The following is an 18,715-nucleotide window of genomic DNA, read 5'->3' on the forward strand; positions in this document are numbered from 1 at the left end:
CCTCTGGACTTTACCTTATATTGCATCGTTTACTTGTTTGTTAGCTACGTTTGGTGTGTACGATCATATTTATAGGCTTGCAAGTGAATTTGACCCTCTTGCACCGCACGACCTCGCTTCGAAAGAAATACGGCCGTGACACCTGGGCAGAAGGCCTACTATATCAATTCCCCATTGTGCAAATGACCAAAGGCTAATGAGGGAATTGAGTTGCACTACTGGTTATCGGATTATTCTCCCATGTCTTTGGCAACTATCGTAATGCTTGATGTGTAGAGCGGCATCTTTTTGCAAATATGGCTAGAAATACCCTTGGGAGAGTACTTTGTGGGCCAAAGACCTTGCCCCTGAATAATTCCCACAATCTCTTTCATGGATCTCACTGAACACGTCATTTGCCTCTTTTAACATTAGGCAACGTAAGAGTGACTCTCCTAATGACTTCTTATACAGCTTGCCATCTAGGATAGTTTATCTCTCTACCCTGCTTTTTACACTTCTTGCCTCCTTAAAATTGTCGAGCAACACTCCTAATTGAAGGAAGGCAAAAATCGGGTTCATCCACCCTTGATCTCTTACTGTAGTTAACACATTGATCAACTTTGACTCATCTATCGTAGGTCTTTCCTGGTAGCCTAATGGCAGTTCTCTCCTATCTTGTTCTGCCAACATTAATGCTATGAAGGCTAGGATGTCTGCATATCTATTTTCTATCTTTGGTATGTACTTTATTCTGACTTCTCCGGCTCGAAGTATGACAGATCTGATTTTCTCCAGATAGAGCTGCATTCTAGGATCTTGTGCTTCAAATGTTCGATTGACATGGTTGACAACTAGCTATGAGTCACTATAGACTATAGCCTCAGTTACCCCCAGTTCTGCCAATGAATTTTGGCTGAGCAGTATTGCCTCATATTCCACTTCATTGTTCGATGCTATGAATCCCAATCTAATTGTTTTCTCTATCATGGAATCATAAGGGGTAATCAACACCACTTTTATTCCCGATCCTTCCAAGTTTGAAGATCTATCTACGTAAACTTTCCATCCTGGATAATTGTTCGCTTCTTACTCTTCTTCAGTATATTCCAACTATTCTACCAATAGATCTATTTTTTCCTCCACTAGAAAGTCTACCAGTGTTTGGCCTTTTAGCGAAACTCTAGCCTTATATTCAAGTCCAAACTCAACTAGTTGTACAGCTCACTTTGCCATTCTGCCTAATCCCTCTATCTTTTTTAAGACTGACTTCAAAGGGTGCTCTGTGATGACTTACACTCAGTACGCTGGAAATACGATCTTAGGTGCAAAACTGTGTAAGCTAGAGCCAATCCCATATTCTCAATTTTAGAATAATGTTTTTTACATTGGTGAAGGTCTTGTTCAGGAAGTATATGGCCTGCCCTACTACTGAACTGAGCGTGCACTCAGATATCACTAAGTACTGCCCAAGTTCCTCTCCAACTTCTAGTTTGGAGAATATAAGCAGTATGTCCAGATATCTCTTTAGCTCTGTGAAGCCTCGCTCACACTCCTCTATCCCTTTGAACTTGGTATTCTTCCGCAATAGTTGGTACAGTGGCCTGTATTTATCTAAAGACTTGATAATGAATTTGTTAAGGGTTGCTGCACTTCCCTTTAACTTCTGGACTTGTTTTTGCTTTTTTGGGGAGGGCGTCTCTAGTAGTGTTCTGATATAGTATGGGTTGGCTTTTATACCTCTTTTTGTAATCAGGTAGTCCAAGAACTTTTTTGAAGTTAATGCAAAAGTGCACTTCTCTAGGTTGAACTTCATCCCAACTTTCCTCACTCGAGAAAAGACCTCTTCTAGAACAGCAACGTAATCTTCCTTCTTCTTACTCTTCACCAATAGATCATCAATATAAACTTCTATAGTATTTCCTAACAGATCTTTAAAAAGAGTTATGTTACCAGCCTTCGATAAGTTTCTCCTGCGTTTTTGAACCTAAAGGACATAATTTTGTAGCAGTAGAGCCCTTGCTCAGTGATGAAGGTTGTCTTCTCCTGATCAATCGGGTTAAGTTATATCTTATTGTAGCCTGAATGGCTATCTATGAAAGATAGCCTTTCGTGACTTGAAGTCGCATCTACCAACTAGTCTATCCTCTGCATAGCAAAACTATCCTTTGGGCAAGCCTTGTTTAGATTTGTAAAATCAATATAGACTCTAACCTTTTCATTCTTCTTCGGCACTACTATAATATTCGTTATCCAATCAGAAAACTGCATTTCTCTAATAAACCCTACTCTGATCAGCTTGCTCACTTCTTTGTTTACTACTTCTTTGAACCATGGTGCTAATCTCCTTGGCTTCTGTTTTACTAGCTTGATAGCTGATTCCACATTCAAGTAGCGACATATCACTTCTAGGCTGATCCTCGACATCTCTTCTATGGAACAAGCAAAAACATCTCGATTTCTCCTCAGGTAGTCTGTTAGCTCTTTCAATTTTTCTGCTGCCAATTCTACTCTTATCCCGATCTGCCTACCTTCCTCTATATCCACCATCTGGACGTTTTCCAGGTATAGGGTTATCCAAGCTCGATTTTCTCCCACTCTAATTGTTATTGCTGGACACACCTAGGCTACCACCTAATCCCCTCATATATCCCACATCCCCTGCGGTGTTGGTAACTTCATAACCTTGTAGTATGTTGAGGGAATGGTCCTCATCTCATGTGTCCATCACCTATGCAGGATGACATTGTATAAGGAACTTGCTTCAACGACAATGAACTTGGTCATCAAGGTCGTTGGTCCTGCCTACACAGGCAAGACTATCTTTCCACATGGTTGGTTTGCTCTCTCGTCAAACCCAATCAAGGGGCTCCAACTGGGGTGAGCACTTTTTTACTAAAACTCGTCTTCAAAAAGGTTGAAATGTACAAAATGTCGATAGAACTACCACTATTAATCAATACCTTTTTGAAAATAAAGGTGCCTACCTAGAGGGTTACCACCAGTATATCATAATAGGACCTCTCTAGATCCTTTTCCCTGAAAGCCATGTTCTACTCTCCGTAGGGCTCTATCTGCTCTTTAGGCCCACTCCTTGTTGTGTAGACTTGAGCCAAGTGTTTTGCTTGCCGCCTTTTGATTTTTTCGTCAACCCTTCTTTGGCCTGACCTTTTCCTTTCCTACTTTAGGACAACATGTATCACTGTTGCCCTTCCATCCTACCCTTGAACAGGTGGCTGATCAGGCTTCTAGTTCCTATCTCAGGATGGATTCTCTCTTTGTCTACTGGGAATATCTCTTAGTCTGCCTTACTCTACCAACATCTACAGATACCTTCTCAAGGCTTGACACCTGTTGGTGGTGTGCTCCCGTACCTTGTGATACTCGTAGTATCGTTCATATCAATTTATCTGATCTCGAAGAAGTGACATTGGCCACTCAAAGCAAGGCTCATTCGTAGTAAGTGATAAATCTCACTAGGGGGCATAGATAAATATGTCCCTTTTCTCCCTGTCATGTTCTACTGTTGTGGTTGATGCTACTTGCTGGGTTTCACCACAGTATGTATCACTTTGTTCATCTCGATTGAATTTTGGGGATCATCTTTCAATCTAATGTATTTTTCTACTCTTTTGAACAACTGATTTAATGTTTCTGGTCTCTTCTTCATAAGAGACCTATATAACCTTGAGCTAGATGTCAAAAAGTTTATAAATGCCACTACCATTTTTCTCTGCTCATAGCTCTCTAGGGACATCATTTCTTCCCTAAATCTCCTTGTAAACTCTTTGAGACTTTCCCCATACTGCATCCTCATGCTGAGCAGAGCATCTACATGTCTACTACTCTTTCTGTTGCCAATGTATTGTGTTACAAAGGCAGTATAGAGCTCCTCAAAGGAAGCTATTGATCCACATGACAACTTGTGAAACTATGTTAATGCGTTTCCTTGCAGGCTAGAAAGAAATAACCTACACATCAATCCTTCATTCCCTTCACACAGAGCAAATATCTACCAGAAATGGAATAAATGCTCCACTAGGTCTTTCATCCTTCAGTAAGGGGTGAAACGCGACAGCATAAACTTCTTTTAAATTTCTTCTATCAGGATCTCCGTTGTAAAGGGAGACTTCTAATTTTTTCTTACAGCTTGCACTGTCGCAGTGCCAATATCTGCACTCTTTATTATCTCCTTCACTTTTCGGATCATTTTTTCTATGTCCTCTCAAGTTAGACCCATTGGGGGTTCTGCTTGAATAATTTTCGTAGCAACTTCTATCTCTCCCTCTCCCATTGGGATCAATGGTTGAGAACTTCCTTCAGCATTCGAAACGCGCGGTCATCTCTAACTGGAGGATGAAGATCTTTCGGTGGGAGATCTTGTCTTACTAGCTACTGGTTCTCTAGACGCTGACTCAGGTTTCAATTATGTTTGGCTAAGTCATCAATTTTCTTCTGCATATCTTCCTACTACTTTCTCATGACTACTAATATTACGAAGAGTTGAGCATCTACAACTGGTGCCACAGGTGGGGTGCATTGACTTCGGTAGTTTTTGTGGATTTCACCATTATTTCGATTGAAATCAATATGCTATTGGTTTCCCACGGACGACTCTAGTTTTGTGTGGTTAGAATTCGATGAACGATGCTGATGGACTCTATCTCATAGATCTGAAGTCACTTTTGTCACCTTCCTCTTTGTGCTGGTGTGGTACCTGCCAAAATCACTTCGACGCTCAAGTTAGAGAAGCAAAGGAACAATTTAATCAATTTGTTAGACCTCCAATCTACCAAAAGATCTTTCCCTTAGCGTAAGTATTGCTATTTATAGATCTTTCCTACTAATCAAGGTTTCCCCTTGGGAATCCCCTGATTCTTTGGATCACCCAACGTTATGGGGATCTTCTGGATTGGATATATTATACTAGGGAAATCTCCTCCTAGATCTCTGGGCTTGACATGCATATATCAAGATTACGGGTAATCTTTGACTAAGTCTACCCTATTTAGTAGACCAGGTTTTATTCAGTGTTGTGCTACCCTTCTAGCCAGGCCAGGTGCTTTCTACTTTGGCCTGCCCTACTATTAGATAGCACCCATATGTTGATCTGTGCATGCTACCACTCAACCAACCTGGACATGTGTACAATCTAGATAATTATATGGTTATTTCCCACTATAGAAAATATTTTTCAAGTTTTTTTGGGCCTTCTCTCAACTTAGGGCAAGGGTATGGGAATGATCTATTCCATAGTCAGAGCCGATAGATATAGGTCCTCACCTCGTGAAACTTGGTAGATAATGTCTACCATCCGGGGAGTAAGCTGAGTAGTGTTGCCATGCGTCGGATAGATTTTTTTCAAAAAATCATGATGCAATACCCTTAATTGTGAAAACATGTGTGTGGTACTCAAAACACTAGCATGGTACCAAAACATTGTTGGATCTACACAAAGTGTCTCAATTCAGGTAGCTCACAATAGAATCTTGGTAATCCAAAATAAGAAGTCACCAGCCAGAACAAGTGACCCCCATGAGGTGCACCAACGATTGAGCTACGATATGATGAAAGGGTTGGCCCCAAGATGTATATATATTGTAAATACGAACGAGGGTGATATTATGCTAACATTTGATATTGAGGCATAAAAGGCATGAACCTCTCGCACTCACCTGTACTTTGGAGTATAGGAACCCACCCAACACAACTAAGCATATCGTCCACTTCGAAGGCATGAATGATGGGTGGATTGTAGTTATGCTACAAAATTACATGTCTATCCTTCAAAACTTCCATCCAAGCAAAATACCCATGCAAGGCTAGTGCATGGGATCAACCTTGGTTATCGACACCCGACCCCTTGTCGTCGTTGCTACAATTTTCCTTCTAAGAAGAAGGGATCGGAACGCAAAGGTGAAAGGAAGAAGTTTTTTCCTTTGAATAGGTTGCTAGACTGGGATTCTTCTGTTTGACCATGAGAATTAGTTGCACCAAGAGTAATATAAAAAAAATGAGGTTACCAAAAAGCATCATCTTGTTAAAGGATTGAGATTTGGAAGAAGGGACCACAAGGAGAAAAATGAGAGTAAAGAATTGAAGGAGAAGTGAAGTTAGAAATGGGTAAAAAAATTAAATTTAAGTTCTAAATTTCTATTTATGCGGTGCCACCGCACAAATTTGCTGTGGAACCGCATCATCTAGGGTTTTGCTAGTATTTTTACGGCAGAACCAGATGGCGTCACAAGGTCCCACAATAGAAATATATATATATGAAAGTATTAACTTTTTTGTCAATAACAAAGGATAAATTAAATTATTGAATTGTGAAGAGAAAATTAGAAATTCAACATTGAAATTTCGAGGACAAAATTTTTCTTAAGAGGGGAGATTGGGACAACCCATTTGAGTCATCACATATCTCGAGGAATTTCTGATAAAACACATGAGATCAAATAATTTTATAGGAGAATGAGAGCTGCCTTTCAACTAAATCGACCAATTATCAACAAAAATTGACGAAAAATCGAGATGAGTGAGAATATATCATAAGAACAGGTGATATAAGGATTAAGAATTTTGGTAAATGGATAATTCCATTAGAAACATCTGAAAAAATTATTTCGAAATAGACTATTTACACGTCAAAATCTGATGAAAGATGGGCCTGGTTAATGGTCTAGAAGTTCATTTTCCAAATCAGTCAATTGAGTCAATCAGGGTTGACTAAATTCAAAACTCAGAATATTAAGTTTATTCTAACCTTAGAGTGGGTCCCACCCCTCAACCTAACCAAGAAATCTGATTTGGACCATGGTTAGTAACATAACATGATTAATTCATCAAAGTCAATCATCATTGACTCTGGTCAATATGAGTCAAATACCAATGACATCTAACTCCGCTAGGTGTCTCAAAGCATGATCTCTTCGGGACACATGTTGGCTCCATCTCAGTCCATTGCATGTGCCATTTATTGGCCCAACCCATGGTTAACTAAACCATGGTTATTAGTTAAACCGACCCTTATTTAAAGTCTCATTTGAGAGCATTTTTACCCTTTTTTCTCCAGCTGAAAAAATTCAGCAAACTCTCATCTCTCTCCTTCTCTTACTGCATAAACCAAACACCTTAAACTCATCACCATTGCAGTTCAATCTCATCCCATTACCCCTGTTCTCAAACCCTCACCAAAGTCAAAGACTCTAGAGACTTCAAGATCCGTAAACACCTGTGAATCATAGGCAAAGAGATTCCACGGTATTTGGAATAATTGTGGGAGTTCAAGGAAGGAGAAGTGATAACTTCTCTCAGCTAGAATTCGAAATCTATTCGTGTCTTTGAATTTAGAACACCATGATGATTGTAGTAATTTCATAACATCTATAAACTACAAATGCTTTCTGGAAAATTTTCATATCATGATCATGTCAAAAGAATCATGTTAACGCATTCACGTAAATTTTTGTATGCTTCGATTTTTCAAGAAAGGAATTAATTACGATAGATTCGACAATGAAAACTTAGCTAAATAAGATGAGTTACATAACAACTTGTTTGTGGTGTGAATTCAATGGGAACCACCAAGAAGCAAAACATCACAATTCTATGTTGTCTGTAACTCTGTGGTGGAAGCCATAATGGGAAGCTCCGTGGCATCTGGTCCCACCGCAGGCAAAACTTGCAGTCCCACCACAGAAATGTCTCTTCTACCACCGCAAGTGCCATCTGTGGACAAGAATGTCATTTTTCTAAAAAGCATTACGCAGGACACGTAAGGATCCCAAACCACTTTAAAATCATTTGAAATGTTTACATAAACCTGAGCTTGACCAAATGCAAGTTTTCCCAAGAGTATTCTGTGATGGTTGTTCGTTTTGTAATTTTTCAGATTCTAGTTGAAAGATAAAAATTACGTTGCCTAACAACTTATCTTTAAGAAAACCTTGTTATTTTCCTTCTATGTTGTAATGGGTATGTGTCAAGTTTATGTAGAAGTCGTAGATGGAAATACAAGTTCAATTTACGGATATATGGATTACATCGCACTTGAGAAAATGAATATGAAATCAAATTGAGGATCAATTTTAAAACATGAGTTAGGAATAATGGTGGATTTTTAATTTTATTTTATATTGGGCCAAGTAGAGCCTCGTGATTCAGATTGAGAGTGTTGTTTACTTTTCGGCCAGAGAGTGCCCTGCTATTTACTTTTGGGCAGGAAGTATCTGCCTTATATTTCATTTTTAATTATAATGTTACAAGGAAAGTACATATATAAGATAGAGTACCTTGGATTCCACATGTTAACGTGATAGGCAAGACGGAGACGACTATCGCCGTGATCTTGGAAAATTTATAGTAGTCGACCGACTGATCTCCTTTAGTAAGGTCTCAGTGATCATGGGACCCTGATCAATGGCCAACCTAAGACAGGAAATGAAGAATCACTTGCCGTGAGGCTGACCGTCGAATCAGGAAATAACGTTGCAATCCTTCATCGACAAACTTGAGATCCCCGACTGACGCAAAATTCAGTCATAAAATCCATAATACTTATCAGTATACAATACCATACTTATCGACATTATAACACTTGTTTGTTGTTTTTAATTGCTTTTTTTTTTTTTTTTTCTTTTAAATTTATGGTTACAATGGGTTTGAAACTATGTTATTTTTATAAATGTCAAGAGTTGAAGTCTGGTTATCTTGATGGGATGATTGTCATTATTTATGTAAGTTGTTTTACAAACAGATTAGATATAGAGTAAGTTGATTAAAGAGTCTAGCGATTACTTATGGATTATTATTAAGTCAAGATGGGTTGCTTGAAATATGCATGATCGATTACCATTATTTCTATTGTAACTTTATGATTGTTCTGATTTATTGACAAACTACATTAAATTGTTTGATTTTTCTTATTTATGTACAAATCTATGTTAATATCGATCCTGTATGATATGATTTTAGCAGGATTAACCGTTCATTCCACAATCATAATTGTGCTCCTTCTCTACTGGGTAACATACATATTACTCATCCATTCAACATTCCCCAGTTGCAAGATTCGATGTGTACTTTGATAAATTGAAATAGATCAAGGATGCCAGAATAGGTTAGTGTCCTAGAGAATTTCATCAAAAAATGTCTCAATAGGAATGTGGATGACGATATAATTGGGTGTGTTGGTTGGGTAACATTTAAAGAACTGGAAGATGGTTCATTGGAGATGGTCATGGTACTATTGGTTGTAGTTGAAATGTAAAAGTGTTGTTAAAAGAAGTATAAATGTACATGACAGTAGTAAAGAAAGAAATTTTGTAATACTTGAACTTTGGGTTCTAAATTTATGTTAGTTTTTAGTATTTATTAGATCCATATTTTGTACTGCCCTCTAAAATTCTAAGTATTGCTGAAAGTTGCATGCTAGGCCTAAGATTAAATTTAACAGAATTTGTAGATCAGTTGTAGTCTTGTCGAAATGTTGTTGAAAGATTATGTGGCGAGTCGTGTGCCTGAAGGGGGTGTGGCAAAATCCCTTTAAGAGAGTCAATCTCTCTATCGAATATTGTTACTTACACTCAAACTTAGAATTACTCTAGTAAAAAAATATATAACACGACTGAATTAGCTTGAGGAATTGAATAGTCACCTAGTTGAAGTGGTTAATTATTAAAAATCACTACTCGTGCCAGTTACGAAAGCCAAGATGAGTGGAGCTTTAATGCCATTATGAGCCTAAAGAGTGGTGCTTTAAAATCATTATGAGCTAAGAGATTGGGTCTTTAAATTCATAATGACATCATGGGTCATTAATGATATAATGATATGGGAAAATGTTACATGCTCTAAGGTTATGAGCCAATTCTATAAGTAGGGAGACTTCTCCCACTCAATCTAAGGATATAATACCTCACAATCCTCTGCTTTTAAATTTTTTCTCTTTGCTCTGCAATTTTTTCTCAAATACTAGCTTGATCATTAGAGGTCCTTTGGCCAGCACCACACCGATGTCCTTTTAGGTGAGATCAACAAAAAACGCGATCGAAAAACTAAAGTTCAAACATGGAAGACAACTGGAGAAAGAGATAATCAATACAATAATCGAAGATTAGAGTATCATCAGTAGTACGAATCTCAATAAGTGTAAGATCTAAAAAATCTCCTACATTTATTAAGTTTTTTGGTACTATGCATGTTTGTCAAAAATTCATATGGAGGAAAACTTGCTATATGGCAATGTTACAGATCTGTCAATGTTTTTATTAATCTTTTTGTCAACATTTTTTAATATATTTGTCAACATTATTCTGCATATTTGTAATCTCATTACGATTTTATTTTGATCAACTTAACTAAAGATAAAAATATTATTTTGAACAAATTAATTATATTGTGTATGATTTGTCGAATTAATAGATGATTATATGTAAGGGTGCAAGTTAATTCGGTTCAAACCGAGAACCGAATCAAATCGTGTATTTTGGATTGGTTTGGTTCGGTTTAGACTAAATACGATTCGATTTCGGATTTAAAAAATGAAGAACCAATGGGTTCGGTTCGGTTCTTGGCTCAGACTTGATAAAAATCCGAACCAAATCGAAAATCGAAACAACAAATATTTTTAAATAAAATATAAGTTTTTATTTTTTTTAATCCTAAACCTATTTTTTCATCCTTATCTTTCCCTCTCTATTCTCTCTCTATCGTCTCTGCGGGCTGCGGGTTGTCTTTCAACTTCGACGGCTGGGGTTATCCTCACTCACTCTCTCTTTTTCCCCCTTTTTTTTCTCTCTCTCTCTCTCTCTCTCTCTCTCTTGCAACTTGTAAGATGTGCGGTCAATGCAGAGTTGTAGAGTGCAGCGGGATCGTTGGTTCCGGTTGAACGCCATTAGATGCCAAGACCGATGACAAGGTGGTGGTTGGGGGAGCAATTTATTTACGTGGTGGTGTTGATCCATGTTTTGACTACGGATGGGGTGGAGGTGACAGTAGTGATGATTTGAGTTTCGAAGAAATCAACGGTTAGGATTCGTCGATTGCGTGGTGGGTTGGGGTGTTCTATAACAATAATGTTCTCATTATTCATTCTCTCTCTCTCTCTCTTACAACTGAGGTGCGGCTATGGGATGCCTTTCAACTCCAGCGATTTATTTGAGGACCAAAATGAAACCAACCAATGCAAACAAGCTTTCAATCTCCCATGTAAGTGAACCCAATCTCTCAAATATTACATATTAGATTCATTTTTATAAATTTATTTGGTTGTGAAAGAGATTAATGGAAACTTATTTTGTTTTGGTAGTGGTTTTGTAGTTTTGGAGAAAAATTAATTTTTTTTGGATGATTTTTGGAAATCAATATTTTTTTTAAAAAAATTAATATAATCTTTATGTGATCTCATAATCTTCTTTTTGGGTTTTTAATTTTCCATAATTCATGTGTTTCCATAATTTTATTGATAAATATGTGTAAAAAAAACTTTTTTTTGGCAACCTATTAAATCTAACTAAACCAAACCAAATTTAGGTCGGTTTGGGTTGGTTTAGTTCTAGACCAAATTGGTTCAGTTTTGGTTCCCATATAATGGAACCAACCTTGGTTGGTTCGGTTTCGATTTTACTCTAAATCGAACCAACCCGATCCAAGTTGCACCCCTAGTTATATGCATGTTCGTCAAAATTTATATCAAAAGAATTATTGATATTGTGTGTGGTTTATCGACTAATGCATGGTACTACGTATGTTTGTCAAAAATTTGTATTGAAGAAAATTTGCTAAAGGGGAATGTTACATATCTATCAACAACTTTTTTAACTTTTGTCAACCCGTAGAGCATATTTGTCAATATTTCTAAACATGTTTGTCAATTTTATTCTACATATTTATAATTTCACGAAAATTTTAATTCTAATCATCTTAACTTAAGATAACAATATTTTTAAAATTTAAAGTTTGTTTTCTAGCAAGATTCACAGATTGTATGGAATGACCTTTTTTTTCAAAATAAAATATTTTAATAGATAGATGAAATCACCACTACACCGAGAGCGAAATAGGAGGTACTCAAGTTTTAATGTTTAACGTCGGATTTCAAGTAAAATGACGTTACAAAGGTGTAATTTTCGAGCGAAGAAAATTCTAAAAAGATTTATAATGGCCGTTTTTCCCAAAATCGACGTGATAATCAACTATTAAATAGAGATGAAATGTTTTTTGTTCACATATTACATGCATTATCCCTAAATTCTTTCATTGTAGCTCCTAGTACTCTAACCCCAAATCCTAAATCATTTTCATTTTCATTGACCGATTAGGTGTATGTTTGGAGATCATGACGAAGAAAAAAAAATACTTTCTCAAATATCTAGCTCAAAAATCCCTTTATTGTTCGATAACAACTTAAATTACGAGAAGCACGAGATCATTACCTCTATAGGCTACCTGTGCACGTCTCCCTCCCACGTTCGGCTAAGGAAAGAACCAAATAGAAAGAAGGACCTTCTAAGTTCGGCCAACTATTGGAAATTAATTGTTAAAAAGAGAAACTAAAAACTATAAAAGGTGGCTCACAAACTCTCATATCCTCTTTTTTTTTTTTTTTTTTCCTGAGAAGCAAGAAGAAAAAGAAAAAACAAAAAAAGGGAAAAGAAGACGAAGAATAAGATAAAAAGAAACTGACCTCTTCATAGTCTTGAAGCAGCCAAGTGCCCTCCCCTTCTTCTCCAAGTCGTGACCTCCTCCCTTTCTTCCTCTTCAGTTAGCGCCCAACTAGCAACAATCCAGTACCACTCTCACCCTTTTTCGCTCATGATTTTAGCATGCCACTCTCACCCTCTTTTGCTCATGGTTTCACACCCTTCTCACCCTCTTTTACTCACAGTTTCACACCCCTCTCAACCTCTTTTGCCACTATATTAGCACACCTTTTCATCATTTTGGTCTCACAGATCCTCTCTTGCATTCTCTTTCACAGATCTCTTCCGTTCTTATCCATAAATCCCTTCTTCCACTCTTTCTCTAACTCCTTTTACCCCATACTTCTCGAAAAATAGCCGCACAAATCTCTCTCTTGAACATTATTTCGATCTCTATCGATTTCCTTCTTTTGCATTTTCTCGAAGCAGTCAGATATGTTTGAAGGAATAACTCCATAGCAACCACGTTCCAGATTTCAAGTAATCTAATGGGTTATTTTTATCATTCTTATTGATGAGTTTGTGCCATATGCATATTTCTTAACTCATCATGTTTGCGATTGCGGGGATTCAACAATCCCCGCTCGACCAATCTCTTTGTTAAGAATCAATTGCGCATTGATCCACTTCTTTGTTATGTGTGCATATGATATCATTTCACCAATTCATAATTTACTTGTGTCCATGATAGTACTAGATCAATTCAGTAGTAGATTTGTACATGTGATACTATTCCACCTATTTAGTAATTTATTCATTCTTAAGGTGAGACATCGATCAATTGGTAATTATTCATGCTTACGATAATTTGATTGATTAGATATTGTTCATGCTAATATTTGACCATTTTAGTGATAATTCATGCTTATGGTGATATTCATTTATTTGGGAAATGTCTTTGTGCATATGGAATGATGACTAATTTAGTAATTGTTCATGAATGAGAGGATTCATAATAATTCACAAATAGTTCATACGCATTATGGTGTTTGATAAGTTGAAAATTTCTTATACACATGATGAATATTTAGCCAATTTGGAAATCTTATATGTGTAGTGTTTACACATGTGAGAATCTTACAATTTGGAAATCATTTACGTATGTTTTGAACTTTTATCAATCTGTAAACTATTTGTGCATATGGAATTTTAATCAATTTGGGAATAATTTGTGCATGTGGTGAATTTTTATCGATTTGGAAAATATTGATTCATGTTATGAATTTTTATCGATTTAAAAAATATTGATGTATGTTATAAATACCAATGTATGGATGCATGTTACAAGTTTTTTTTTTCTTCCATCAATGTGGTAATCATTGATGCATAAGATAGTATTTTACCTATTTGGAAATTTCATGCATCTGACATTTATTGACTCGGAAACTTATTGATTTATGTGATATCACTATCAATTTGGAAATTTTATGCATGTAATGATATGCTTATTAATTTAGAAATAAATTTACATGTGATGGTGTTCCTACATCTAATAATATACAATAGGTCAAAGTGCGGAAGGATAAATAAAATACAAAGATTATATAAAAAGTCCTCACTCTAACAAACGTCCTAACGCTCTACCAAAATCTATAATACAACTGGGCGAACTAATGTCATTAGGGATTATAGCTCTAATACTCACCAGGTAACAGACTCTGGTCGTCTATTTGACCCACCAGATGATACTCACTTGTACTCTATACCTGGCTCGCTAAGCATCGGATCTGAAACTAAAAGAATAAAGAAGGAAAATGTGAGTTACAATGATTATCCAGTAGAGAAGTAATAATTTCTGCCAAAACCCTCTCCTAACATGAACGAATAACCATACTGTATCATTTTAATATATCCAAATTTTTACAGAATAAATGTGGCGCCTCGCCAAATGCTAACACAAAGTCCCATGTCAGATATCGAGGCATAAGGTGACACTTCAAAATTTCAGCATGATTTTATCTGTTTATGTTAGTATTCCAAGGTGAAAGCACCCTCGATCCGCGGGGTACGTGGATCCGCTTTTGACCTTTTAGGTTTGGGAGTCGCCACCTAGTTATTACGGTCTAGGAACCGAACATTGACTCTAAAATAAAGACAATTAATTTATGAAAGAAAATACGGGTCCGGGGATCATGTTACGGAGTTGGAAGGTGTTAGACACTAACCTCGCCCAGTAGACGTCGATCTCTACTTTTCCCAAATAAAACTATATTGCTAAAAAAAAAATACCTAGGTAGTAATAAAAAAATAAAAGAAATTTACTTTCGAATGCAACGATTTTGTTCCCTCAAATATGATAGAACCGCTCCTCGTACAGTACTCCTCGCTTCGTTTTGTTACCGGATTCACTTCAGATCTCCAAGTTGAGGTATCTCCTTCTTAAATCTATGAGTTTTTTGATTTTCTTATAGATTTCAAGGTGTTTTGGAAGGATTTTTGGGTGTTTTTTTTATCTAAAATTGGGGTATGGATGTTAGGTAAGGAGTTAGGGCTTCAAAATTAGGGTTTTGGAAAGGTTGGGAAGGCTTCTTAACCTACTTTTTCTAGGATTTTCTTTTTGATACGAAAATATGTTGTAGGGACGCTTATTTATAGATTTTTTAGTGCTTTTTAGATAGAGTTAGAGTTTGATTAGAATTACATTAGATAGAGTTAGTGTTTAATTAGAATTATTTTAAATAAAGTTATTATTTAATTAGAATTCTATTAAATAAAGTTATTATTTAATTAGGATTGTTTTAAATAGAGTTATTATTTAATTAGAATTCTATTAGGATTTTGACTTTTAGTCTCACTTGATTGACTTTAATATTTTGACTTTAGTCTTACTTGATTGATTTTAAGATCCTGACTTTAGTCTTACTTGATTGACTTTAAGATTGACTTTAGTCTTACTCGATTGAATCTAATTTTAATTAGGATTTCACTTTACATTAATTAATATTTTAATTATTAATTTTAAAAATTTTAATTATTAAAATTATAAAATTACCGTTTTACCTTCGGAGAGGACTTTTTGCGTTTTAAGTCATTTTTCAATGTTCCAAGATGTTTTGGAATCCATTTTTCGTAAGGAATTCAATGGAAATATTGGTTTGTCATTTGTGAGGGACATTTTCGTAATTTTATCAAATTTTGTGAAAATTGGCAAAATGATTTATTTGGTTTTGATTTGTTGTTTTATGTGTTTAAAAAGATTTTCCTAAGTGTAATGTAGGCTCTAGGGATGTTTTGAGGTTAGGGGTATTTTGATAATTTGATCATCTTTTAGTGATGTTTATCGTGAAGCTTCTTTTTGTCTGAAAAATGATGATTTTATAGGCTTATGGGGTTATATTTACCTAGCGTAGCGTGGTTTCTAAGGTTTTGTTGCTTTGAGATACCTCATCTGGATTTTTGAAACATATTTAGTAACAAAATATAGTAATGGAATAAACATCCATCATTGGGAACTGTTGCGATCAGGTTGACGAGTTGATGAATCAGGCAAGTGCAAAAATGGGGTGTCTACAGATGCCCCTCTTTGATAGAGGATTGAAGCAAACTAGATAGCAAATCTATTTTGGTAGATAGTGCGATATCCGAATGCTAAAGCTAGTAACAGTTCATTTTGCAGCCTGATTTAACAATTCGTCAGGATGTTCGGATCCTTGAGGGTAAAACTCTTCTCGAACAAAAAGGTTGTCAGGTCCTTGAATTTTAAAAAATTCTCCTTGACTGAAATGTGCAAGTGTGTGTTTAAAATCTAAGATAAATTTTAAAGAGTTTAAGTGAGAATCGAGCAAAATCTGAGTATAAAGTGAGTATAAACTGAGCATAAACTGAGCATAAACTAAGAATAATCTGAGCATAATTCCGACAAAACCCTTGTCGATAACTGAACATAATTCCGAGAAATCCTCGACGGTGTCTGAGCATAATTCCGAGAAACCCTCGGTGGCATCTGAGCATAATTTCGAGAAAATCCTCGGCGGTAACTGAGCATAATTCCGAAAAAACCCTCGGCGGCATCTGAGCATAATTCCGAGAAAACCCTCAGCAGTAACTGAGCATAATTCCAAGAAAACCCTCGGCGGTATCTAAGCATAATTCCGAGAAAACCCTTGGTAGTAATTGAACATAATTTCGAGAAACCCTCGACGGTATCTGAGCATAATTCCGAGAAAACCCTCGGTGGTAACTGAGCATAATTCCGAGAAAACCCTCTGCGGTATCTGAGCATAATTTCAAGAAAACCCTCAGTAGTCGGCGGTAAATGAGCATAATTCTGAGAAAACCCTGACGGTATCTGAGCATAATTTCGAGAAAACCCTCGGCAGTAACTGAGCATAATTCCTAGAAATCCTCGACGGTATCTGAGTATAATTCCAAGAAAACCCTCGGTCTGTAATTGCGCATAGTTCTGAGAAACCCTCGGCGGTATCTGAGCATAATTTCGAGAAAACCCTCGGCGGTAACTGAGCATAATTTCGAGAAAACCGTCGGTGGTATCTGACTGAGTAAAACTGGGAAAGAATGAATGAATTTAGGAAAGAATTATTGAAAATAAATTTGGAAAAGAGTGATTGAAGAGGGGTAACCTTAAGTTTGGGATTCCTTTTATCTTTTAAGATTAACACTGCTCAACCTTAAAAATAAAAATGCCCCTAATTTGACGGGAAATATGGCATTAGAGATAATTGAACACATCATGTAAAAATAAAAAAAATGCCCTTTTTATAAAAGGAGGAAAGTTACATTTTAGAGAATAAAGAAAATGCCCCTTATAATAAATATTTGATTACCACAAGCGTAATAAAGATCCAACTTTTAATTTTGATTAATTTTATTGAAGATTTTGAGTCAGGCTCAAGAGAATAAAATATTTTCTTTCGAGACTCATCGTAGAGTTCACCCTTCTCCCCCTTGGTTTACTTGGAGAAGTAAAAATTTTCAAATCGATTGTAGACAAGATACTTGTGGTTTCTGAGTCTGTGCCAGGTTTAAGCTAGGTATTGAACTTGATTATTCGGACTTCTGATGTTTCAGCTCGGACCGCTCTTAGCTTTTCTTCTGTTTTGCTTTGTTACTCTAACTTTTGCCTAGATCGCCTTTTCAGGTTTTCAATCTAGCGAGCTTGCCCTAACTTTTGAATAGATCACCTTTTCAAGTTTTCAATCTAGCGAGCTTTCTTTTTTCTTTGCTCTGATTGTTGCTAAAGTTGTCTTTTCGGATTTTCAACCTTGTGAGCTTGCTTTAATTTTTGCCTAAGTGGCCCTTTTGGGGTTTTCAACCTAGCAGGCTTTTTTTTTTCTTCCTTATGGAATTGCTGTCTGATCATGCTTTGTTATCTTCCTTGACTTTTCGCACGGTACTTAGGAGGACTTTTATAGATAAGTTTAGGACTGGGTATGAAAAAAAAGGGATTTTGAGGCTCAAAAACCCTAATGCCCCTTGTGTGGCATTTTTTTATTTTGCCTTAAATTTTCTTCACTATTTTGAAGATATTTTTTTTTATTTTGAATTTTTTTCTGGACCTTTTTGTTGTGGGGAAATAGATTTTTTTATTTTGATGTGGTCGGACCTATAGTAACTTCTCAGGTTGCCTACGTACCCCAGAATTTTGGGATCAGACCAAAACGTAGTTCGAATTCTTCCCTCCCTTAGGTTAGGTAATCAGGCTGAGAAATAAAAAGGCATAATTTTTTTCTTTTTGAAAAGGCTTATATTGAACTGGGTAATAGGAGAATTGATTCGACCAAAGATGGTCTCCTTAAATGTAGTACCGTTTGATTTGGTCAAGGTTGGTTGGTTCTGGTAATTCGATTCCATCATGATCTTGAACCCTGTCAGCTTTTCCTGATAATATTTCCTTGATGATAAACGGACCTCCCCAATTTTGGTTTGAACTTCCCTCTATGGTAAAAGATAGGTGCCCGATTCTCTTTGAGTACTAAATCCCCGACTTGTAAGTACGGGCCTTAATCTTTTTGTCAAACGCACGGGCGATTCTTCTTTGATAAGCTTGCACGTGATAAAAAGCTCTTAGTCATTTT

General features: G+C 36.3%; 1 protein-coding gene across 1 annotated transcript; it reads right to left on the reverse strand.

Moving 5' to 3' along the window:
* Positions 1-1,321: 1,321 nt before the first annotated feature.
* Positions 1,322-2,529, reverse strand: LOC147388060 (uncharacterized). The gene is made up of 2 exons (XM_086420270.1): positions 2,194-2,529; positions 1,322-1,966 (listed from the first exon to the last, which is right to left on the reverse strand). The coding sequence occupies exons 1-2, from the start codon at positions 2,527-2,529 to the stop codon at positions 1,322-1,324; spliced, it is 981 nt and encodes a 326-aa protein (XP_086276396.1).
* Between the last annotated feature and the right edge of the window lie 16,186 nt (positions 2,530-18,715).

The sequence above is a fragment of the Akebia trifoliata genome, chromosome 13, assembly GCF_017979445.1.
Source record: "Akebia trifoliata isolate Shusen 1 chromosome 13, ASM1797944v1, whole genome shotgun sequence".
NCBI lineage: Eukaryota > Viridiplantae > Streptophyta > Magnoliopsida > Ranunculales > Lardizabalaceae > Akebia > Akebia trifoliata.

What these genes read in the sequence shown, in the direction of transcription:
- LOC147388060 (XM_086420270.1), bottom strand. Translation starts at nt 2,529, where the DNA reads ATGGTGGATATAGAGGAAGGTAGGCAGATCGGGATAAGAGTAGAATTG. An exon ending in TGCCGAAGAAGAATGAAAAG is followed by an intron (nt 1,967 to 2,193) that starts GTTAGAGTCTAT and finishes TATGTCCTTTAG; the next exon opens with GTTCAAAAACGCAGGAGAAA.